The 25261-nt window shown below is 42.7% G+C and overlaps 1 protein-coding gene and 1 long non-coding RNA gene across 3 annotated transcripts in view; one reads left to right on the top strand and one right to left on the bottom strand.

Moving 5' to 3' along the window:
- Positions 1 to 25261, top strand: part of LOC115030590 — a 126078-nt gene that overhangs the window by 29529 nt on the left and 71288 nt on the right. The window lies entirely within an intron of this gene.
- Positions 372 to 21111, bottom strand: Etnppl (ethanolamine-phosphate phospho-lyase). 2 transcript variants are annotated; one of them, XM_021158442.2, is made up of 13 exons: positions 21008 to 21111; positions 16009 to 16127; positions 15628 to 15787; positions 14052 to 14126; positions 10739 to 10829; positions 9741 to 9857; positions 7425 to 7507; positions 6671 to 6896; positions 5577 to 5731; positions 4818 to 4907; positions 4416 to 4546; positions 2623 to 2690; positions 372 to 1550 (listed from the first exon to the last, which is right to left on the bottom strand). In XM_021158442.2, exons 1-13 carry the CDS (start codon positions 21049 to 21051, stop codon positions 1422 to 1424), a joined length of 1488 nt encoding a protein of 495 aa, XP_021014101.1. In that variant the 5' UTR covers positions 21052 to 21111; the 3' UTR covers positions 372 to 1421. The 2 variants fall into 2 exon arrangements, with proteins under 2 accessions (XP_021014101.1, XP_021014100.2); XM_021158441.2 differs by lacking the exon at positions 21008 to 21111 and adding an exon at positions 18712 to 18889.

The raw sequence follows: 25261 nt of genomic DNA, 5'->3' as shown, positions 1-25261 counted from the left end.
AGTATTAGATCAAAAGGAGATATGGGTCACAGACATATAAATGGCTATATTGCATGAATGCTCCATGTTATTTTTGTGTATCACCCTTTAAGGTCTACTAGAAGCATCTACTACAGAAGTAACACTGGCTCTTCAAGCAGAGAAATGATGATGGCATCATGTGCATCAGGCACATGGAAGTGGGCCAGCAGCTTGGGCTCCTCCTTGTTAAGACCAGTTTCCCAGTGCCCTAATTGATACCCATGCTGATTGAAGCAGAATACAATGTTGAGCCCCTGATATGACTCTACTCCTTAAAGAGACAACCAACCACCTTTTTCCCCTACAAGGACCAGTGGTTTGTTCCATTAGGAATTGACACCTAATAGTTGTTCAGTTTGCCTTGTTTTTATTTTTTTGTCTTTTGAACAGACTTTCAGGACCACAATCCAAGGCCTTCCACATGTGCTACCCACAGACAAGGAGTTCCCCTGAATTACCATTATCCAAAGAACAGGCTCATACTCCAAAGGAGACATCTCACTCAGTTAACAGTAAACAGGCATAGCAAAGTTGCTGTCTCTTCTTCATGGAATAAAAACAAATCAGCAAGTTTAATAACTAGTAGGAAGGCAATGGAGAGATACAGGTCAGACGAAGGTAATTTAGGACATTGGGATGCAGGTGATAATGAAGTTGGGGAAGATAAGGTGTTTGGAGGAGGGTGAGCAACTTGGTCAAGGTGGCATAGCCTGTGAGTAGCCAGAATCAAAGTTCCCAACCCTGAATGCTGGGCTTTGGCTGCTTCTGCCACTCAAGGAACTTCCTCATGCCAGTGTCTCTCTGTGTATGTGTTCCCTTCCAGTTCCCACAAGATGGCAAATAACCAGGCTTCTTTACCAACCACTGTTCTTTGCCATTTTCCTCTCAGCTCTGTAATTTCCTTTCAGAACGATTTAGATTTCACCACTATAACCTACAGAGCTCTCTACATTTTATAGCCTTCATTTTTGTTAGATCGTCTTTTATTTTATTAAAATCTAGAAATAAAGTTTTTATATCAACCGTTTTAGAGCATTTCTCATGATTAAAAATACTTCAGTGTACTAACTCTCTGATGTGAAGGAATAGACTTCACTTGTTTCTCTAATTTCAAACATTGCAACGTGAGAAGCAAGGCTCCCAGCTTAATCTTGCAAAGGAAAACTCAGTTTTAGGTGAATAAATAATTACAGAATTACAGGCAATGAATTATCAGACAAGAGGCTCAATCAATAATGTTGACATAGTTTATCACTTTGATCATTGATATTATTAATCTATCTTTTAATGTACAAGTTAGACAGATTGAAAATCGCAGTTTAAAGGATCACTAAGAGATGAGATGCATCCACTTGCACGCTGTGTTCCTGGATATTTATCCACTGTTTAGCACTTAGCTCTCATGTCTTGAGTCTTTTGCTGATCAGGGCTTGCTGGTCTGAGCATACACCATTTCTCTTTCCCCTGGGGATTTCTCTGGCCTCGGTGGCACTAAGGTTGGGCAATTCCACTTGTATTTCCTTAGGCATCTGCAAAGACAGGGCCACAAAACTTCCATGGAAGTCTACCTCTTCACACACCCAGCCTCTTTAGATACCAGACCTTTGAAAGGCAATGCCAACAGCAATCTAGAGACTCCAAGACAAACTTTTATACCCGTGTAATGACTCAACCAACATCAGGGTCTGAGGCCCTGCAGCCAACTCTTGGTTTTGTAAGATCCTGGTCAGCAAAGCCATTCTGTAGCTGGGATTCTGACCTAGATTTTGATAAGCTCTTCCTGCCCTTTTGATAATAACAAGTCCCTATGACTGCTCTGTGTTGTGTGAAGAGACAGAGGGTGTCTTGTTAGAAATCATTTGCTCCCATTCAAACACCCCCATTTTTTTAACCATGAAAAGGGCTTTGCTGACTGTGCTGGGTGCACAGGCAGGCTCTGGGCTCTGAATGTACTGAATGTTCCCTGGCCATCGAAGCTATAAACAAATAACAAATTATGCAACAAAGCCTCTTCAAGGTTTTGCTTTTCTGTTTCCAGGCCTGGGTGCTCTTTCTCACACCACAGGCAGTTCAGGAAGAGAATGGAAAAGCCCTCTGCTGGAAGTGCATCAAGACGGGAAACTAGGCCACTCACTGTCTATGATTGCACAGGCCACAGGCTGCTGTGGAGGCTTCCACCTCAGTTCACTTCAGAAGTGATTTCTGGTGTTTCAGAACCAGGCTTCCAAGGCTCCGGTAGATGGTGAAGGGCATTGTGGGAACCAGAGGTGACCGCGGGTGGCTTTCTGAGACAATATGGGAAAGCTCAGGCCATTTGTTAGTGTCTCCCCATATTTGAAAGCTGTGTTTATAGACCAGAAGAGAGAAGTCCTTGGGTTTTATTTATATTTTTACATGAGAATAAACCTGTGAGCATGGTGATTTGGTTTCATTTCTTGCAAATGATATGCCATTGGCTCTGGGAACTTAATTGTACACTCAAACTTGCAATGATCACTGGACCTTAGCACAAGCTGCTTTGGTTCTAATGGTCACTGTATATTCAAAAAGTAACCCTTAATGCTTTGAGCTTCCCCTAAACACAAAGCAGCCACCTCTTACCTTTGTTCTGTAAGCTGTGTTCTCGGAGAACACAGTTCCACTCTTGGAGTCCATGGCTTCTTCTAAAACTAAATCAAAGAAGATATAGAGAAGTTAGACCAATATAATAAAAAAACAGTGTCTAAGAATATAAGGACTAATACGTACTAGAGAAGAGGCATGTAATATTTGTAAAAAATATTACTATTAGAATTGCTGGCTTTTATTTTTACAAAATTATTTTATTACTATTTATGTGTATGGGTGTTTTGCTTACATGTATATCTGTGTATCATATGCATGCCATGTGCCCTCGGAAGCCAGAGGGTGATGGTGAATCCCTTGGACCTGGAGTTACAGATGGTTGTAAGCTACTGTGTGGGTGCTGGGACTTGAACCCTGGTCCTTTGGAAGAGCAGTTGGTACTCTTTACTGCTGAGTCATCTCTCCAGCTCCAGCTTACACTTTGATTTTTATTTTTCACTGTTAATTTTTCTCATGGTGCTGAGTCTAGTTTACCTGTGCCTGGTTCACACAGTCCAGTTCTTTTGGGCCGTTAGTAATATCATTCAGTTTAGTCTGAGTGGGATCAGCCTGGGTGACGGCAATCTGTCCTTCTACCTGGTGTTGCAGGGTCATAGGTCACACTAGCTTGGGAGGATGTTTGACAGGTTTTGGTGTGAGCCTGTTCTCTGAGTCCAAAGAGAGACCCTACTGAAAATAACAGGTTGATGTGCAAGCTTCCAAACATTAATGATCTATAATGTGTTGACTTACAGCTTCTCGTCATGTCTTAATAGTAGTTAAGAGAACCAAGCAAAGAGTTTGAATACATTCATATATAATATGAATAAAGTAAACTGTAATAAGAGTGGGCTAATATTTCAATAGTTGCATGATTTCAATACCATTTTACAGTGTTTATTTACTTTCCAATGTAATTTATATTTATAACAGAAAAATAATTTAATTTAGTTGTATAATCTGAATGAACAGAAGCTAAGATGCCTACTGTGGGGCAGAGTTCTGAATGACAAATGAAAGTCCTCAAAATAAACATAGACAGGTAAAAACCACTTTGATATTTGAAACATTCTTGAAAATGAAGAGGAAAAAAAATCCAAAGTGGAATGATTCAGCAGATGGTGAAAGTTGTTCATCTGTGCCCTGTATTTTTCTATTAAAAATATTTCAGATTTCTTTTGTCTCCTTGGTTTTGTTTGAGTTGGAGTCTTGCTGTGCAGCATATCAGAGCTATTGTTCTTCTGCCTTATCACCTGAACAATAGCTGGGCTCATGGATGTGCTCTGCGGAGAAGGTTGATACATTATCTGAATGGAACTATGTGGTGTTAGTGGCAAGAGGCACAGCTCAGAAAAAAAAAACCTAGTTATTGTCTGCAGGAAAGAGAAATGATTAGCAAAGTGGTGAATTAGATATGGTGAGGTTCGCCTGTAATCTCAGCATTCACAAGGCTGGAGCAGGAAGACCATGAATCTAAGGCTAGCCTGGACTACACAGCAAGACCTTGTCAAAAAAGCAAAATAAACAACAAATATGGCCCCTCACTTAACCAAGAGGTAACCACAATGTGCTAATTTACCAAAAGCTTATATTTGGAGTTGTATGACTAGAAAGAAAAAATTTTGTGATCGAACTAAGAGTCCATGTCGCTTATTTTTGCAGCTATCTGAGTCTAGTTTGAAGGGAAAGTTATCGATTTCTTTTTCTCTTGCTTCATGTCCCTTGTGAATAGAAGGCCAGAAAAGTGCATGGGGGAGTTTGGGAGAAAAGGGGAGAGACCATGGACCGACCTGTTAAAATGCCATCAAGGTGGTCCACCATGAACTTTGCATCGTCTTCTGTGAAGCACATGGGTGGTTTTATTTTCAGCACGTTCCTGTGAGGGCCATCGGCACTGAGAAGTACCCCCTTTCCTTTCATCCTAATCCGTGCAGGAAATGAAGGGCCATGAGCACACGCAGTGGGGGATGAAGGGCCATGGGCACATGAGGTGGGGGATGAAGGGCCATGGGCACATGAGGTGGGGGATGAAGGGCCATGGGCACATGCGGTGGGGGAGAAAGGGCCATGGGCACATGAGGTGGGGGATGAAGGGCCATGGGTACTTAGAGTCTCCTTTTTCAGAGAGATCAGAGGAAGAAAATCAAGTGCTCAAGGGGCCAAGTCAGCGAAGGGATGTGAGGTGAGCTTACTCGTAGATGATGTGCTGTGCTTCAGCCGTCGCAGGTGTTCTTTTTTCACGGTCCTTCACCAAATCAATGCCAATAAAAAGGCCGACACCTCTGAGGAAGAGGGAAAAGAATCCATGGATACTCTTAGAGACTGGCGCTGTCACCAGACTAGATTTGCTGTGAAATTGAGTGTGACGTTGCTTAAGTAGAATGCTACTGATTTTTAACTAACTCAAGAAACTAAGCCAGTTGCCTTTAGTTTTTGAGGCAGCTTTGTCATCCAGGATTTCTGTCCACTTAATTATATAAGAGAATAATAGTACATTCGAATAAGTTTGTGTATGCGTGCATAGGAAACATATATGTGCGTAGGCACATGCGTGCATGTGCTCATGGTGGGCAGAGGCCAACTTCAGTGGTGTCAGTTAGGTACCATCCCTGATGTTAACACAGGCTCTCTCCATGGCCTGAAACTTGCTGGTTAAGATACCCTTCCGGTGCTATGATGGCAAGTGTTATCCCGAGGTCATTTAGAATCATCTTATCTTCCTTCCTTTCATTTCTTGGACTTAAAAATCATCCTAACTACAGAAAAAGAAAACCTATAAATGTGACCGAACATAAATGTTGCCAGGGTGGTTCCTGAGTCTTGGGTTAACCCTGATCTTTGCTCTCCCTGTTTCTCAGTGTCTTATATATTTTAGTTAAAGATGGCAAGGTGAAATATAAGCTATTCTGCTATGGGAAAACAAATGAGTCCGTGATTCTCGGTCAACACACCTGATGTCTCCTATCAAGGGATGCTTAGACTTCTGTTCACTCAGCAGCTCCATGAGATAGGTCCCCACTCTGACAGCGTTCCCTTGAAGGTTTTCCTTTTCAATTACATCCAGCACAGCCAAGCCAACTGCACAAGACACTGGATTTCCTCCATACTGCAGACAGAGAGAGGGGAAAACAACAACGGAATCAGTGGTATTGCTTCATTCATGAGGAATTTGGCACACAACGTATGTCTGAAAAACAAAAACATACTTTAAGCCTTCAGCAGTCCTCACAAAGGTATACACTGTCAAGGACACACATGTTTAACATACATGTAAAAATACAATTTTAACTGAACTTTTTTTGTAATAGAAATCTTTTAGACTTAGAAGACAGATGATTTTATTTATTGGTATTGAGTGAAAATTCACTCCTGGTCATATTCTCCAGGATGTGTAACTAGTATGAGGGATTATAAGAAACTTATTGATTCATCCAAACAGTAACAAAGTATTATATTGTAAATTAAAGATTTGGAAGTGTGGTTCAGTACGGGAAATTAGTGTTCTCTGTCCTTACAGAGTTGACTGAAAACAGCTAAGCAATCATTTCTCCGAGAAAAATCAACCCTTCTGAGATTTGGCGTTTGCTTCGGTCTGTAACAGCACTGCCGCTGTGCACACTTCTAAGCCCAACGCTCATTCCATTGGGGAGTAAAGCCAAAGAAATGAAGCTTTACAAAGAGAAACATTTAGTATCTGTTCTGTGAGTTGACTAACATTCATAGTACCATACCAAATCCTCTAAATGCTTTAAAATTGTTTGGGGAATTTCAATATGATTCAAAACAAATAAGATCACATTGTCTGTTAATGAAATAACCACTGAAGTTTAGCAGAGTGACTGTCTGTTATTAGAAAACCTAGCAAGACTGTTTGGGGAAGAAGAAAAGCAGAAGGAAAAAATACAAAGAGAATTAAGTCTGGTTTAATCGAAGTTTGACAAGAATATTAGAGTGGTTTGCTGCTAACACTTTTCCAATGTCAGAAAAAGTCTAAGAACATGCATTATTTTCCCCTTTAGAATTAAATCTGTAAACCAAAATTTACCGTATTGAAATATTCCATGCCCGAGCTGCTGAAGGCTTCTGCAATTTCTTTGGTTGTCACCACACAGGATATCGGGTGACCGTTGCCCATAGGTTTCCCCATGGTGACGATGTCTGGAACGAAGTCTTCACCATACATCTGGAAGCTCCAGAAGTACCTCCCAACTCTGCCAAAGCCTACTTGAACTTCGTCAGCAATGAACACACCTCCCGCTTTGTGAATGTGTCTGAAAAGTAACGATATATGTTGATGCCCTCAGACCACTGAGTGTCCCCAGAACTACCCAAAAAGACTATTGAAGTCAGAAAAATGTTAACCTGAAGCATCTGTCTGTGTTAAAAATATTCTAGGACTACCTTGTAGAGATGTTACAGGGTAGTCACACGGTTTCTAGATGAGATCTACCCCATATGCTGCTTAGAGTACACTGTATTGCAACATTTCACTTGGGAAAAGAGCTGGGCAAGTGGATCTTACCAAGGTTAATTGATCTTCACAGGTTTACTTATTGGCAAGGTGTAGGGATGAGCCAATGAGACAGGATGCTCGGCAGGAGCTAGAGTATACTTCTAGAGGTTGGACTATGTTAAACTCTTTATGTTTTGTATTTCTGGAAAGACCAGGGGACATCCTAGAGTCCCGAAGTAGCACGTAGTCAGGAGCAGATTTTTACCAGCTAATCTGGCAGTATGGGCCTTATAGACTTGTTGTAGTGCCCTGAGCTTGACCAAGGATGCCCAAGTCAAGTACATACTCAGCCACTTTCTGGAAGTAGCCTGCTGGAGGAATAATTTGTCCACCACAGCTCTGCATGGATTCAGCAATAAAGGCAGCAATCTATACAAGAAAAGATGGGGTCAAAAACCTATACACGGCAGGCTCCCCTCCGAAAAGAGAAGAACTTCCTATGCAGCAGGTTTCTATTTTAAAGGTTTATTTTTATTTAATAGGTATGGGTGTTTTGTCTGCTCATATGTCTGTGCACCAAGATATGCAGTAGTCAGAGAGGCCAGAAGAGGGCACGGGATCCTTTGCAACTGGACTTGCATATAGTTCTTAGCTGCCATGTAGGTGCTGGGAACCAAACCCTGAAAGAATCTGTACTCTTAACAGCTAAGCCATCTCTCCAGCCTCAAGAGTGTGTTATTTTAAAGAAGATTTTAAAACCTTTATTTTTAATTTTATGAGTGTGCATGACTACCTCTGTATGTTTGTATGCACGTGTGCTGGTGTACAAGGAGGTCAGAAGGTGTGAATCCCCCGGAGCTGGAGTTATAAGTGGTTGTGAGTCACCTGCCATTGATGCTGGGAACCAAACTCTTGTCCTCTGCAAGAGCAGTGTCCTTGACTGCTGAGCCATCTTTCCATCCCTTAGAGTAGGTTTGAAATGGCTAGAAACACACCCATGGTAAGTGCTAAATAGGCCGTTAATTATAAACAAAAGCTATCTGTACCAGAAGAGATGGGTATCTAAATGATGTCCTAGGACTCAAGTAAAGCCACCAAAGGAAATGGAGGTCATGAGAGGTGGACTTCATAACTGAAGGGCAATATTTTTGTCAGGTTGTGTCGAGTAAAACTGATATATGGATGTCTGTGATCTGAACCTTTGGAAACTGATCTATCTAGGTTAGTAAAATTGGATCGCTTGAGGCTAGAGTCAGTACCAAGGGAGTAGGTGGCTACACGTGAGGGGCTGCATTGCTATACTTCTAGGTCTGAGATTACACTAAGCTTCCTTCAAAATCCAGGCATCTCAACAGTAAGGATAGGGGAAGCATGTCAGATGCTATGGGAGGAGAGGCTCAAAAATGGCAGTCAGTGAAGGAAGAAGCGAAAGCTCGAGAAAGGGAGAAAGAGATCTAGAGACTCAAGCCTGCGAGAAAGGCATGGGAAAGAGACCTAGAGATGCAAGCCTGCGTCCAGACTCCATATGAGCAGCATTAACCTGGGTGAAGTTGTTCACCTCATAGTTATTTAGTGTCTCAGCTATAAAATGGGGCTGCTGGACCCCAGAGACTTCTGTTTTAACCTTCAATGACTTTGTAAGCACAGCTGACATTCAGAAGCACATGACCTGTGCTTACTTCTTCATAGCTTTCAGCATTGGTAACATGATTGCATCAACCCCCCAAATGTTAATTTCTTTTTTTAAAAAAAAATCACGTGGACTCTCTGTTAACGGCACAGTCCGTATAATCCTGTTAGGTTAAACATATTTTCTAAAAGCTTTATTTACTATCCAAAGCTCCAAAGCTCTTTGAGTAGGTAGAGCTTTAGGTTCATCTGTACAGGGGTGTTACAGAGGGCATGGAAGCAAAGCAGGAGTAGTAAGGCTGGGAGTGGAAGCAGGGCTGTGGGTGGGAGAGACACTCCAGAAAGAAGAATGGCTCTTTTGTCCTGAAGATAAAAATATTGCAATTCACTGGAAAAAGGCAAATTGTTTTTACTTAATGAAGTATTCGTATTGTCATGTCTGTGCCACAAGCCAATTTAAAGGCCCTGTGTTGTCAAGTTGCATTTAATCTGCACCTAAGTAGCCCTATGATGGGTATGGGATGAGCATGCATCTGAGGACAGTAGGGTGAAGACTGAAAACATTAACCCCTTTCCTGTTCTCAATTACTCTGGTGTTGTCCTGGAAGCCCAGGTCCAGGTAAAAAGCCTGTGCTTCTACTCTGGCTTAGTGAGAAGCCAAGTCTCAGCTCTGTGGCTCTTGGAGGTCCACTAGCTCCTGGCAGCACCAAGATCCCCTGAAGGTCTGAAAGCTTAGACTGGTCCTGCTTCCCCCACGACCCTCAAAGTTGGAAGGTCCTCCAGACCAGACCCTCTATAGTACCCGAGAGATCAGCATTAGGCTGTCAGCACTGGGGATGTGTAGTAATTATATTTCTATGATAAATAAAAAATTTGCTATGACAAAGTACTTTTGAAACAAAAACCAAGTGAAAATGGAATCAGCAAAGAACAAAGGCATTTTCGATTTCATCCCTTTTCTTCTCTGTAGAGAGTTCCAACTGTTGTAACTATTTCCATAAAAGACTTCAAAAGTGTTTCCCATAATGCCAACCTTCCTTCCGCTGCTGTGAGCCTCCTCAATGATCTTCTTCACCTCGTCTGCATATGCAGTGGATGGGTCTTCGTGGTCTTCTCTGTATTTCCCTCTGTAAGTGTCTGGAGCTGGCGCCTAAAACGTCAGATAATACAGTCTCTCCATATTTGCACCTTGACCAAACTTAAAGACCGAGGGACCATCTATTTCCCTACTAGCGCATGTTGGAGGGCGGTCCTGTTGACCCAAACACCCCCAGTGCCTTTATCTTTCTGCACATTTCTGAGTGCTGTGAAGAACTGACCTCTGGATTGTGAGCTGGAGCTTAGACATGCCAACCCCTCTAAGTCAGAGCTTTATCTGTATTCACACAGGAAGCAAATTCAGATTGGCGAGCACAATTACGTTATATACAAAAATGGCATAAAGTGGAGACTGAACTGATGACTGTATGTAAAACAAACTCGCACTGTTGATTACATCAGAAACCACGATCACTTAGGAAACTCGGGGTTCTTAGTGCGTAAAGTCTCGCAGTAAGGCAGTGCAGATTCATTCTGACCTTCTGTTAACACAGTTATACGAAGTGAACGTCACTGTTTCGACAACCTAACTGGCGCCTCTGTCGGATGCAACATCCCTTTTCACAATTCTCATTCCTGCCATAACTATGCGTCCTGTAAATTATCTTTAAGAACAGCCAGAGAAGCTCATTTAGCTCTGAGTGTTGGCCTCGTACCAGTGATTGGAAGAGTGACTGGAGACGAGTGGACACAAGAGTTGACAACAGCTTTTACAAATCTGATCTACCAGGTCTACCATTGGACTCTCCTACCGTGCTCCTCACTCTGAGCCACCCGCAGTCAGTCTGTGGCCCCTGGGTTCAGCACATCATACAACTGCTCTCAATCTTAGTTCCTTTCCCATGGTTCCACTCGGCTTGGAAGGTTGGGCCGAATGGCGGTAGATGCTCTTCTAGCCCCGGTATTCTGATCATAGGACTCAGAGATATTTACCACATGTACAGATTCCCTCTTGACATCTTTGCCCTTCTGGAACTTATAAGGACTGATCTCAATTAATGACGACAGGTGGCCGTGGTAAGCACTGAAATGAAAAAGAGAAGTCACACCAAGAGTGCCAGGAAAGGTGTTTGTGTAGTATGTGAAACCAGTGTTTTCTACCGCTCAGTGTCACTCATCTGGGGAGCGCTCACTACCAGCGCCATGTTTACCTGCAAAACTAGGTCTAGTCTGTCTTCATGACAGCAGTGGTATTTGATCTTCCTATTGCCCCTTATACATGTAAGGAAGTACTTGGAGGGTCTGGTATATCTCTTCATAGACAGTTGCTTTTATTATAGTAGGAAAAACAAACATTAGTTCTTTGAATTATATTTCTTTGAATTGGTAAATGAGATTCTCTAAAGGTGGACATTTTTATATCTTCATGCAGTCTTGTGAGTTGAGTTTTCTATATTTTCAAATATTTTTTTTACATTGATTGATTGATTGATTGATTCCAGGGGATTAGACTCAGGCAGTCAGGCTTGGTAAGCAAATACCTGCTGAGTCATCTTACCAGCCTAAATTTTTAAAAATAGGCCTCACAGACAGTTCTGTCTGGCCTTAAACTCCTGGCCTCAAGTGATTCTTCTGGACCTCAGCCGGGACCACAGGCATGTGCCACCATGCCTGGTTAGTAAGACTGAACACAATTTTATAGACTTGGGTTTCTGCTTGGAGGGCTATCTAAAGGATGCTCGGTTGGAGACTCGAGGCAAATACTGAGGGATTACGGAAGAAGAACTCGGACAGAGAGATGACTGAATGGCAACAAAACTCTTCCTTCTCACTCGACACACAAATGGTGAAGCTGTTCCTCTTTCTGTTTCTTGCCCAGAAGTGTAATCAGCAGATGTGGAGAGAAAAGTCTAAGAGGCCCATCCACAGAGGACTCCAAATAGACAGCCTCTGGTCTAAGAGGCCCATCCACAGATGACTCCAAATAGACAGTCTCTGGCCTAGATTGTATAGGAAACCACAAGCCAGCAACAGAAGGATGAGACTCCTAACTGAAAAAGTGATAAAGAAGACGAAAAGATGATTAAAGCATAAAACTTATGTGAGAAGATTCTCAAATCAACATGGCCAATTAAACAATGCAAATCAAGATGTGTGATAGCCAATAGAGTAACAGCAGTTAGAAAAAAAAGCAGAAAGCTAGTTAGTACTGATGCCGGTTAGTACTGAGGTTGGTTAGTACTGATGCCGGTTAGTACTGAGGCTGGTTAGTACTGATGCCGGTTAGTACTGAGGCTGGTTAGTACTGAGGCCGGTTAGTACTGAGGCCGGTTAGTACTGAGGTTGGTTAGGCTGGGGAGAGGGGTTTTTCCTGTGTGTGTCTGGTGTTGCAATCACACTGGAGACAAATATGGCAAATTTCAGTTAAATTAGCAGCACCTGCTGCCCAGCCATCTTGTTTCTGAATTTTATCCCCGAGGCATTCTCAGGATGTCCTGTGGAAGACCATGTAGCAGGATCTTTGCTTGTGCAGGGAGTGATGCAGTCAGTGCCCATCGCTGGAGGGAAGGAAGCTATACAGTGAGAACAATACTGTAATCCAATATGGCAGCAATTCCCCACTCAGAGCTACAGGCACTTGAGCATCTTTAGTCTACCCTGACAATGTCCAAGCAGACCCTGAACTTCTGATACTCAGTGAGTAAAAAAGGAACGTAAGATATGTCAACATACCTCATGTTGACTAAATATTGAAATGACAACATGTTCACAGGCTACCCCAAAGTACTAGAACATTTAAATCCCATATATAGCTCACATTATGTTTCTGAGTTAGAGGAATAGAACAAATGTCAAGAATTCTACGTGGGATGAAGTATGAAAACAAAGATCTACAGTAGCTTTGGTAAAGCAGGTACACATAGAATAATGCACGTTTTCCGTGATATAAAAAGTAAGATGATGTGAAAGTCAACACAGTTGGGAGGAAGAAAGAGATTCGCAGAAGTGGGAGGGAGAGCAGAGCAGTGGTAAGTATGATCAGAAACCATGAACATGTATGAAAATGTCATAATATAATCAATTATCATATGCAATTAATACATTCAAAGAAAACATTTCAAATAGCATGGAGTCGGTATATTAAATATATTATTAAATTGACCATAGGTCCATAAAAATATATAGTAAACACATTATGATAGTTGTCCATAAGTGATAGAGAATGAGAATTTAAAAAAAGAAATGCCCCACCCCAAGTATGTTTATCTCCTAATATTCAGGACCCAAGAATATGTTTCAGAGCAGAGATGATTTTCAGGTAGAGTAAATTAAGGACCATTCAATAAGGGGATTATTCTGGATTATATGGGTGAATTCAATATAGTCAGAAATGTCTTATAAGTGAAACAGGAGGCAGGAGTGTGATAGTCAAAGATGGCGGCATGAGGAGAGAGGCTTAGTAAGGCGATGGCTGACTTTGAAGAGAAAAACCTGGTGCTGTAGGCCGTGAGATACAGACATATATCCTGGAAGGGCCAAGACTTGCCCACAGATAGCCCTGATTTTAGCTCAGTGAGTTATTTTAGCTTTCTGATGAAATCTATGGCAATAGTTTTGTATTGATTTGAATCCATAAGCCCATAGTAATAAATGAAGCAGCAATAGAAAATGAATCATCACATTGAAGGAAGTCTACAAGAGGGGACAAAATAAGGTCACATATTTAATTTCACTCTGTGGGTTTATGGGGTGAGGGAGTAGATGAGATCATTTTAAAAGCATTAGTAAATACGAATGCCAAGTTTCTCGTTTAAAATCAATAATCATGTTTGGGAGGTAAGAGTTAATGTGACCATTGGTAGTTGTGATCAAATGAAAAAGAACTAAAGTTTTAAATTTGCTATAAACTGCTATGTTTAATATCAAGTACAGTAGATAATCATGATAGTGAAGGGAATGTTTGGATTTTAAAGAAATTAATTATGTTTTTAGTTTGGAAACACTTGAGTTATGTAGAGGTAGCATTAGCTGCAATGTGTAGTTAGTTACTAAGTAAAATGTCAACCCGGATTCCCATCAAGCCTACAAGGCTGCAGTCATTAAGACACCCAGGAAAGTGATTAGAGAGAGTGAATTAGCCTAGAAAGAGTGCACTCAAGCTCTACATGGCACCTTCTTGAGTGATTTTGAAACACCCTCCTCCATAAGTGCCTGTGGTTTTAGTAGAGATGAGTTTGGCATAGATTGGTACACTTCTGGCTCTGAGGGGGGCTTCTTGCTTAGAAGCCTGTTGTCCAGGACTTACTGGTCAAGGGTGATCACATCCTGGTGGCCTCGGAACTGCCGTGCCAGACGTAAGGCTAAGTCATTGGCTTCGGATCTATTGAGATAACACAGAGAAGGGACAAAGTGACAGCCTCTTTTAAAAATGGCCCAGTGTGAGTTACAGAAATTGGAAACTGGCATTTATTCAGAAATGTATAATGTGGAATGGAGGCTGCTTTCTCTCTCCATCCTGCCCCACTGAAGTTCTCCCTGTAACTTGGTAACACATGTGTAACAGCCATTAAGGAATAAGACACATAAAAGAAACCTAAAGGATGGCAGCTATGCTCCCCACTTCACCCAGCCCTGTCACATCAGGGATGTCTAGCTTTAAGTACCCTAAGAATCCCACCGTAAGCCCTGTCTCAGGAGGGATGGAGCACCCTCCAGCCTGGATGCCCAACCACGGTGCATTGGCTCAGTGCTTGGTTGGTCTGTAAGATTAAGATCATCTGTTTTTCTGCCTAGTTCAGAGTCTAAATAAACTCTCCTTAAGTGGAGAAAGGAAACAGTCATTCAGAGGATGTTTGTGGCAGTGTGTTTGCTTCTATTTATTCTCATGATGATGTTGCAAGGTGAGTGTTGCCATCTCCTTTCCTATGGGTGCGGCAACAGCCTCAGAGACGTCAAATAACCAGAATGAGATTTTTCATCAATGGAGGAAGAGCCAGGATTTAGACAAGACACCTATATGACTTTGATACTATTTTTTTTTTTTTTTGCAGTGGGTATGCAGCATCCATACATTCTCTAAGGACAGTGATGTTTAGAATTCATCTCTCTTTGGTAGTCTAGAATTCTCTAGAAATGAAAGCTAGATATTATATTTCATTTCTAAAAGGAGAGAATGATTTGTAACCAAGCAGGGGTCCCTCAAATGCCTCCTCAGTTCATTACAAAACAAAGCAATGATGCTCTCCTTACAAAATACCCTTTGGAAAAGAGAGTCACAGAAAATCCTAACAATCAGACATTATAGCTTTCGAAATATCAAATCCCAAGCGCTGTATCACTTTAAAAATAGCAAAGCTGCATACAGCGTCCCCCAAACATAACATTACACTTTCAGCTTCACACCTTCCTGGGCGTGCATTTGCGAATCACACCTTTTGATATCTCTATAGCTGTCCACAGAATGGATACATTACCATTTGTGCTTACAGAACTTAGAAGTTGGAATGTATCTTCGCTTGGATTTTCTTGTGTTTGCACTGGTAAAATATGCTCAGTTTTTGTAGGAAAGCAAGTCAGTGAAAAAAAAAATCTTACGAAATTACAGCTTCTTTAGTAGGGTCACTTATTTGCTGAAATCTGCATTTAATGACTATGTGGGCTGCCTGTTTTCATGACCCATTTTACTGTGTGACAAGATGACGTCACTGGATCCCATTAGGCTCAGAGTCATGAAATAAAGTAAAAGACTCAGAAAGGTCCACTCCTAATGAGGGTCACTCAGTGAGTGGCAAGAATCTCCTTCCGTCCTTCTTGGTTCATCAAATGGAAAAGGTGCACCGATGAGAAGGGGGCCGCAGGGATGCAAGAAACCAGACACATACCCGGAGTTTGTGAAGTAGCAAACGGAGAGCTCCTGAGGCAGGGTGGCGGTAAGGCGCTTGGCAAACTCAATGATGTTGTCGTGGAGGAAGCGAGAATTTGTATTTAGTAATTCCATCTGTTTCGCGGCAGCTTTGACCACTTCTGGGTGACAGTGTCCCACTAAAACGTAGGAGGTAAAGAAGTGACAATTCTAAGAGCTTTGGAGGAGAGGGAAATTCTGAAGGGAAAGAAAAGAATTTGGGCTCCTTGCTCCTTGTTTTACTGAAGCTTTCTCCTTTTAGGGCAACTCAGCAGAGGAAAGGGACATTCGCCATGAAATTTCTGAGGTGAACCGGGCTCCACAGTAATCTCCTCCAATGCGCTGTGCGTAAGATGCTTACCGTGCGCCACGTTGTTGATGCAGTCTAAGTACCGTTCGCCTTTCTCATCAAACATGTACTGCCCCTGGGCTCGCATTATTTTGATGGGATCCGCCGCAAAGAAAATTTTGCACGAGGGCCTAGAAATAGGCAAAGGAAATCCTTTTAGTTTGGTCAGTATTTTTCCATCTCAGTGGAGGTCAACTGTCTGTGGAAAATTACAGTTACATAAGGAAAAGGGAAGACATGGGCCATGTGACTACATTATTTTTTCATTTTCTATTAGCTTGGAATCTTTCGTCCTAATCCACTGTGGATGTCATTGGTCACATGTCTACGTCAGTGTCTCATGAATCGGCTTACTTAAAACTCACTTTTCCTTTGGGAAATTTTCTTCTACTGGAATAAAAATGACCACCCCCACATAGGCATTCTGTTATGTCAGATGCTGCTATATAGCTTAGTAAATATTTTCTCATGTAATACCTATAACCATTTCCCCCTTCTCTCTCTCTTTTCAAATTACTTGATAAGAAAATTAATAGATAACTATAAATAACTTAAAGTATTCCAAAGGAGATTTTCACGTATTTTGAGTATCTCTTGTCCTGTATCAATTAAATGGTTTCCCATCTTAAATATTTAAATTAATTTGTTCTGGAATGCTACTGTGAGCAAAATAAGTTCCTGTTAGTCTTGGTTATTTCTGTGGACATATACAGCATAAAAATTAGCAACACACAACTATTACTGAAGTTTCTAATGTTGGCTCAACAAGCTTTGAAGACCTAGAACTAAAACTATGTGAACTTTTGTTTATTTGGCTTTTTGTGGTTTTTCAAGACTGGCTTTCTGTGTATCTCTGACTGTCCTGGAATTCACTCTGTAGATCAGGCTGGCCTTGAACTTACAGAGATCTGCCTGCCTCTGCCTCAAGTACTGGGATTAAAAGATTAAAGGCATATACCACCACTGTGTGGCTATATTTTTATTTTGGTGTGTTTGCCTACTAAAGAATTCTGTATATATTCAAGAGCAGTGTTCTCAAGCTGTGGGTCAGGACCCCTTTGGGTGTCACCTTTCACAGAGGTTGCATATCAGATATTTACATCAAAATTCATGACAACAAAATTACAATTATGAAGTAGCTGTAAAATAATTTTATGCTTGGGGATCACCACAACATAAAGAACTATATTAAAAGGTTTGGCCTTAGGAAATTGAGAGCCAATGATCTATAGGGTTTGTGGAGATTTTGTAATATCTATTGATTAAGCTGGTATGCAACTGTTTAGACAATGTTTTGATTATTGGGAGTAGTGGGTAACCTCAAATTTTAAAGTGGCACATGGCTGTGGTATAGGTTGATGTAGTTTTATGTGTAGAATTGAGGATTGAATCCCATGACTTGTTAGACAAGCAGTCTGCCAGAGAGCTATACCCCATTTCCTAGCTTATATAGTTCTTAGAGCATCAGCTAAAATTAAAAAAAGAATATATATGAGAACATCTTGTTGGCTGAACCTCACCTGTTAGTTTGTAGTTAGCTACAAGTTAGGAGCCACACAGAAAGCTCAGAGTCTGACTGACAGACTCCAGAGCGCTCCTTGCCCTTTAAGCATACTGTGGCTGTCAGACTTTCTGTAAAATTCTAGCTTACCCCGCCCAACAGTCCATACTACATTTCCTTCCACAAACTTTGCCATTTTCTCTCAGAAATTATGTTTCTGAAGAAATCTAGTTAGAAAAAGCTGCAATCAGTGAATGAAGGAGGAATTTGGGTCATTGTGAGAGAGGTCTTGGTCCTCTCAACATCCTAGAGCCTTCCTGGTGGAAGTGGGGAACCTGATCAGCCTTTCTCCCAGAGTACACTGCTTCTACCCCTTATGCCTTGGTCTGTATGTCCTTTTGCTACAGCAGGCAGAGCCACACTGTGGACCTTGGTCGGTACATTCCTTAGCAGCAGCAGCAGGTATATACACACACTGTAGACAGCTGTTTCTACAGGGTTAGGGTGCAGTCGTCTTTCGTATGATGTTTATTTTGTCTTAAAAAAAAAAAAACAACCCAGGCACAAAATGTTAACTCATTTGTTCCTAGAATGTTGTTAATATGATTTGGCAGGCGTGGCATAGGTAGCAAGACACCGTACTAGAAGCAGAGTTCAGGCCAGTCATTTATACACACTGTTATACTACGAATGCATAGACAGGGATGAAACAAACGCCAGGAGAACCAAGTCATCCTGAGGACACAGCTTGGGAGATCAGGAAGTTGTAAAGTGCTGTCCCCCTCCCCCACCCATTTTAAAAAAAATATATATACAGGTGATTTAAGTTTTTCCATTAGCTGTTGAAAGCCTCTGCAGCCTCACCAAGCATACGGGGGCGGGGGGCGGGGGGCGGGGTTCACTTTAACAACTTTAAACAAAGTTGTCAGAATGAGTTTCTTTGGGGAGGCATCAATCAAATGATTTCTGAGTTCCGCTGTAGAGTTGATGGGCGTGGGGGAAAGCTCCCCATCTTGCTCCCAGTGCTCCTTTCCCTTGGCTGGATACCCTCTTATAGGACACTGAGAGCCATCTCCTCCAACCACTTGCTGCTCTGTTTCGGAGGGAGAGCTCCTAGGTCCCTATAGGCAGCGGCTTCCAGCCCCTTGGGTGTGGGGTGTGGCTACTCCATCTCTCCCACCCACCGCCCCTTTCAGCTAGCAGCTTGCACTTACCCGATGTGCCTCTCCCTCAGCGCCAGGGTGTCCTGCTTGCTATAGAGCTCGCACATGATGGCTGCACCCTTCAAGTCAATGAATGTTCCTCCCTCTGTAGCCTGGGGCGCTGCAAAGGATTTTTTTTCTATCCTCCTGTGCCTCCTGCCCTGGGTATCGGAGGTCACTAGTGGCATTAACCACCTAGGGTCATTCCCTTTTTAAGTGTTGCCTGCCCTTGCCCTTTGCCAAGTCCCTCCCTCCTGCTCCCCTCCTCCACCTGGTGCCTGCTTACCAAGTCAGCAGCCAGGCCACCTCCGCCCCCAGTCTGACTGGCTCCTGTCCCTTCTGCAGATGTCCCCTGCCCCTCCCCATCTTGTAATTGCATTTAACTCACCTTTTGATTTCTTAACTCTGTCTCAGTTCTGCCTTGCTTCCTCCTACCCATAAATTCCTTCCTTCCCACTTTCTCCTTTCTTTTGCTGCATTTCTGTCTTGTTAATCAAACCTGCCATTTACTGCATTGCACACAAGCAAAAAGCCATATCCTCCCATGTCACAGGATTGGGATTTAACCTGTGTCTCAGATGGGGAGTGGTAGATTTGGTATTCCAAACATTTACTCTTAATAGTCCCAGGTAGACACCTCCAATCTCTAAAGCAAGCTGAGAGAGGAGGAAGCCAGGCTGTTACATATCCCACAGTCCCTAACTTCCAGTAGCAAACATGGAACTCTGTGTGTGTGTGTGTGTGTGGTGTGTGTGTTTAAACCTACTGTAGGATGGCTTTCTCTTAGAATTTGAAGTTAAATACAGAGATGGCTTCGACTTTATTTAATGATAACTACTGAGTTATAAATTCCTTTCAGAGCTAGAGGGTCACCTTGTAGGTTCTGTTGATAAGAACTGAGAGGCATTAGGGAAAGAACCAGCTTAATCAAGGTCACACAGCCACTTAGCCAGAGTCTATGCTTTCAGTTCAATCTGTGTTTTGGGAGGTCAGCAGAGAAAGCCTGGTTTGTTTGTATCGATCCACTTAATACATATTTGGATAAAAATATTAATTTATGTTAAGGTACTTCTAGCACTTTTCATTTTCTAAGCTATGTGGAGAAATGACGTCCTACGTCACAAAGGACGGGCAAAGAACTTGGGGGTGTTGGATGAAATCCCTCCTGGAATCTGGCCTCATTCCGATCTATGTTGCCAACTGTGGGCACAGCCTGATTCCCCTCAGGCTGGGAGAAATCACGAATGGTGGCACTCTTTCCGTGTTCCTTGATAGTCTCCGCACCTTAAAGCATGTTCTTTACATAATCGCCGGGAGCTTTGGGTTCTAGGCCCAGTTCATCCCTAAGCTGGCTGGGCTTCTTCCTACTTGGAGATCATATTTCTTGGTATTAAAAACATCTCTCTGGGCTTTAAAAGAAATGCAAAAATATCTTAAATGAAGTCATAACTAGGTGCCTGGGAAGGAGAGTCCCAAACTCCTTCCTTTTGAGTTACTCTGCATTCTTTCTCAGAGATCCAACGATTCTCTTGGGTTTTAGTGTCAGCAATACACCAAGTTTACATCTCCCTGCCTGCCCTTCCCAACCTTTCCTCTCAGTCCCGGGCTCACCCACTTTCTTGACGTCTTCATTTAGATGTTTCCTAGACACCTGGGTCTTAGCTGGTTCATGGTGAAAGCTTTGATTCACCTCCCCCCCAGGCTTATTTTGACCCCCAAACCATTGCTTTAGAACCTCTCCCTTTACTAGGCATTTATCGGCTCATCCACGGTGTAGCAGGGGCTCACCCTCTACTAGGAATGATGTCCTGGAGATAAGACAGTGAACCAGATGGACCAGCCCCACCCTCTCATGCGTCATGACTCTCAGCAGGTCCCCTATCCCCAGAGGCAATCTCCCTCCCAGGAATTCACGGGTTCTGGCCCTGCTCCAGTCAGGAGACAGGTATGAGCCACCGGTGGTTATGGATATGTGGTCAGTCTGAGCTGAGGTTTGCTGCCAGCGTACACTTCACATTTAAATTCTCCTACTTTTCCTTTTTTAATGTGACTATTAGCATATTTAAATTTATAAATATAAGCGTGACTTGCTTTTCTATTAACCAATACTAGTGTGGTGGAACGAGAGAGTGATAAATAAATTTAACAACGTAATAGCTTAAATTGCTTCAATTATGATACATGCCCCAAAGGAAACAGACCAAAAAGAGGTGTAAGAGCACTAGAAAAGTATGTGAGTTTCTCCCTCAGTCCCATTCTTACATCAAATTACTTTCAAGCCTCATTAACTCCTTTTCAAAACACTCACCTGCTGCCACCCTGCAAAGGCTCTCTGTGTGTCTGTCTGTACATCCGTTTCTTTGTCTGCACCACGCTGGTGATGCCGCCTGCCTTACGTGCCCAGCGACTGCTGATTTGCTTCTGCAGGCTGCTCTCGGAACTTTTCACGCTGGTTTTGCTTCTCCGGGTTAACTGTTTCAGGTTTCAGTTTAAATGTCCCAGACAGCCTCCGCTAGGTCACCCTTGATTATCAAAGCCCACTCTCAACTAATTAAAAAACAAAACCTCTTTCCCTAAGGTAACCCAGTCTCTTTCCTCTTGATGGGTGTTGCTTACTGGTGCACCCCACTAGCATGGTGCTCACAATACAAAAGGCTTTGATAACTCTGTATTGACTGACTGGATAAATAAAACGGACATGCATTTCAATACTTACAAAAGTTATTACGAGCCTCTATTTTCATATAGACCAATTCTTGATATTTAGATTTATTATCGTTTACGAAGGGAGCAACTGTTGTTGCTTAAACAGGCCATTTCTCGGTTGTGTAACTTATTTCACAATGGGGAATATATAATATTAACTAAGTGCAAAGGCCGGTCTTTAAATCAAGAGCTATTACAGAACAGCATTAAAATCAGAGCGGATGAAAGACAGCAGACTTTACAAACGTTTACCAAAAAGAGATCTCATTTTGGTGCATATTTTTCACTGTGTTTGTCAGAAATGTACGTGGGTGGGTGCTTTCTTCCTAGAGGCTGGTGTTCACCTCATTTGGGTCCTGACTGTGTTGATTGACTCTTTGAGTGAGTCCTGACCGGCAGGTCACAAGTTTCTCAATAGCCTAGGCTTGGCAAAAATCAATGGATCCTGTGCATGCCTGACGAGCAGGGATAGTCCACACACGCCAGAGACAATCGAAATTCCACTCAGTAATCTAGTGACACGTTTACATTTTCTTCTTGGTAAAAACATGCAAAGGTGGGTGAACTGGGTGTGCGGAGCAGAGCAGCAGATTCTCCGCCCGCCGTGTGACAGGAGCCTCACAGTGGCATGTGGGCACCCAGCGACTTCCTGCCCACTCGTTTCCCTTCACCTGCCTGACTCTAACCTTCCTTGCGCCCGCCTGGCCCTAACATCCCTCGCTTGCACAAGGATGTGGCCTTTTGAAAACTGTCCATCATCTTTAACAAACGCTGGGTGTGGCACTTTTCTGTCACAACACGCTTATTCAGAGGGTCTTTATTGTCCTAATAGCACATTGCGATATGTGGGTCACACGCCCAAGCTCTACACAGCGTGTACCTGGAGGTCACCTTGTGACTACACCGCATATACATTCCTGATAGATCAGAGCTGTGCGTCCCACCCAAGGGAGCCGCTCCACCATCAGTGGTAGCATGTATACCTAGTTCTCTCAGGACCAAAATGCTTGATAGAGACAACGGGGTGAGGGTGGGGTGAGGTTTGTTCTAGTTCCAAGATTCAGTCCATCATGGTGGGGGAGGCCCAGCAATGTTTATGGTGGATGAACTGTGTCGGGGAAACTCATTGGTGGCTAGGGTGTAAGATAAGTTTCGAAGGCTTGGCCCTAGTGAACCATTTCTGCCAGCTAAGGACTTCACAACCTTCAAAGGGGCCATCAACTGGGGAACAAATGTTCCAAACTGTAGTCTGTGGTGGGTACAGTCTAGATCCAAAACCTAACACTCCTCTCACTCTCTAAACTACAGGAGCCTCCCAGACTTCTTGTATGTAGGTGGTATGGTGTTAGTCCTTGGGAAGGGTCTTATTTATTTATTTATTTATTTATTTATTTTACATCCATTTATTTTACATCCTGTTCACTGCCTCCCTCCCGATCACCCCATCCCACAATCCTTCCCTTCATCCTGAGGGTCCCTGGGTATCCCCCCCGCCCCATCCTGGCACATCAAGTCTCTTCGAGGTTAGGCATTTCCTTTCCCACTGAGGCCAGACAAGGCAGCGCAGCTAGAAGAACATATCCTACATACAGGCAACAGCTTTTGGGATAGCCCCTGCTCCGGTTGTTTAGGACCCACATGAAGACCAAGCTGTACATCTGCTACCTATGAGCTGGGAGGCCTAGGTCCAGCCCTTGTATGTTCTTTGGTTGGTGGTTCTGACTCTGAGAGCCCTAGGTGTTTGGGTTCGTTGACTCGGTTGTTCTTCCTGTGGAGTTCCTGTCCCCTTTGGAGCCTGCAATCATGAAGGGTTATATTTTAAATACTGAATGTATACCATGGCTCTTGATGGAGCACGTAACCTGCCTGGAAGTCACACACAAACTCAAGGAACAGGTTACTGGTACCCACCCTTTGCGATACTCCAGATGAGTTTGGGATCTGGAGGATGGTTATCGATTTGTTTCTAGTTCTGAAGGGGTACAGAATATAGCACTTCAGTGAAGGTTTATTTGGGATGAAGACATTTGAGAATCAACAGAGGCCAGGACTTCCCTTGTTGTCTAAGAGTGGAGCCTTCAGAAGAAGCCCTATCACCACAACTTCCCCAGGAGCTTAAGTAACAGAGAAGAGTGACTCTTGTCCCAGGCACTGAGAAGTCAATGCCAGGACAAGAAAACATAGAGAGGCGCTGTCATGTTCTATCCTATGATCCATCTATGCTATGGATGACATCATTTTCCCTACACTCATAGCCCATTCTCTTTCTTCCATCGTTTTTCTTCCTATGCTCCAATGTGAATGAAAATTGTATCTGCTTTCCTCTTAACCTTTCTTTTTATCAGTTTAATTCACAGGCTCAAATACTAAGTCTAAATGGGCACAGGGAAACGTTTTCATCCATGACGGCATTAACTTTCTAGAGCAGAGGCTCCTAGACTAAGACCGATTTCTATGCAGCCGATGAGCCCCGAATGATTTCTACTTTCTTAGATGGTCAGAGAAATAAAATGACGTAAAATCCAAATAAAGTTTTATTGGAAGATAACCATGCTTAATGGCTTGTGTAGTGTCTCTGACTGCTCTTTCTCTATAAAATGGCATATTGGAGTGGTTGCAGCTTGCCAAGCTGAAAATTGAAGCATGTCCACTTCTGCTCCAGCACACTGTTCTTTCAGTCTCCCTAGCGTTTTCTGGTGTCTTGATTTTTATTTAGTTGCTTTGTCTGTGCCCATTAGAACCAAGCTTCCAGAGGGCAGAGAACTTGCAGCTTGTTGTACACCAAATCTCTGTACTACAACCCACATCATGTCACAGATAACAGCTGCCTGGTATGACTGAATGGCAAACATTAGCTATTTATTAAGCATTTACTGTGTGCAATCATCTGCATCAAGACTTTCCATCATGGCACTAACTTGGTTGGGTCATGCCATTTGTTGCATGCTTTAGTTTGCCCCTCCAACATTCACATGTTGCAATCCCAACCCTTAATAAGTCAGAATGTGACAGTGCCTTTTGACGTATGATGGGGTTATGTGCCAATCTTAAGTTGAAAATACTGTCAGTCAACTATGGGTGGAGTACCCTTAATCTGTCAACATCATACCTAGCAAAGCAGTGTACTGGGGCGTGTGGGCTGGTCACCTGCCTGATCTCTAGGCTGTATGGAAGTTTGGCTAATTGTTGCTCTATGAAAGAGAATCAAGTCATATATTGCTAGCTTGGGAAAATATAGCAATTCAATATACAATTTCTATTGAGTGCATAACTGGATACTGTTGTCAAGTTGTAAATTTTTACTTTGGGCTACAGTGGCTCAGGGATGACTGTGCTTGGAGACAGAGCCTTTAAAGGGGTGTGTAGTGCGCTCATCTGTTTGGGGTTCTTACAGATCTAGAACACCTGACATGAGAACACAGAGGGAACACCATGGAAACACCCAGGAATATAGGCACCTTCAGGCCAGATTAGACAAAAGTCAACATGGCCACACCTCGATGATCTCAGGTTTCAAGATGCCACAATGGTATGAAAATGAATTTCTATAATTTAAGTCGCTCAGCCCATAGTGCTTTGTTATGTTGGACCACCAAACAACTATACCACTGTTAGTTTCTCTTTCAGATGGGAAGACTGGGGTACTTGGGGTTCATGATGATGTACAATCTACAGTCAATACACAGAGCAACCTACAATCAATGCACAGAACAACCTACAGTGAGTGCACAGAACAACCTATAATCAGTGCACAGAACAACCTACAGTCATTGCACAGAACAACCTACAGTCAGTGCACAGAACAACCTACAGTCAGTGCACAGAACAACCTACAGTCAGTGCACAGAACAACCTA

Source organism: Mus caroli, chromosome 3, assembly GCF_900094665.2.
Source record: "Mus caroli chromosome 3, CAROLI_EIJ_v1.1, whole genome shotgun sequence".
In the NCBI taxonomy this organism is placed as follows: Eukaryota; Metazoa; Chordata; class Mammalia; order Rodentia; family Muridae; genus Mus; species Mus caroli.
The sequence above is the reverse complement of the archived record's forward strand: the minus strand, read 5'-3'. Positions and strand labels throughout refer to the sequence as shown.

What these genes read in the sequence shown, in the direction of transcription:
- Etnppl (XM_021158441.2), bottom strand. Translation starts at nt 18,887, where the DNA reads ATGCCACTAGTGACCTCCGATACCCAGGGCAGGAGGCACAGGAGGATA. An exon ending in CTGAGGGAGAGGCACATCGG is followed by an intron (nt 16,128 to 18,711) that starts GTAAGTGCAAGC and finishes GCCTATTTCTAG; the next exon opens with GCCCTCGTGCAAAATTTTCT. An exon ending in GCATGGAATATTTCAATACG is followed by an intron (nt 5,732 to 6,670) that starts GTAAATTTTGGT and finishes CTCTGTCTGCAG; the next exon opens with TATGGAGGAAATCCAGTGTC.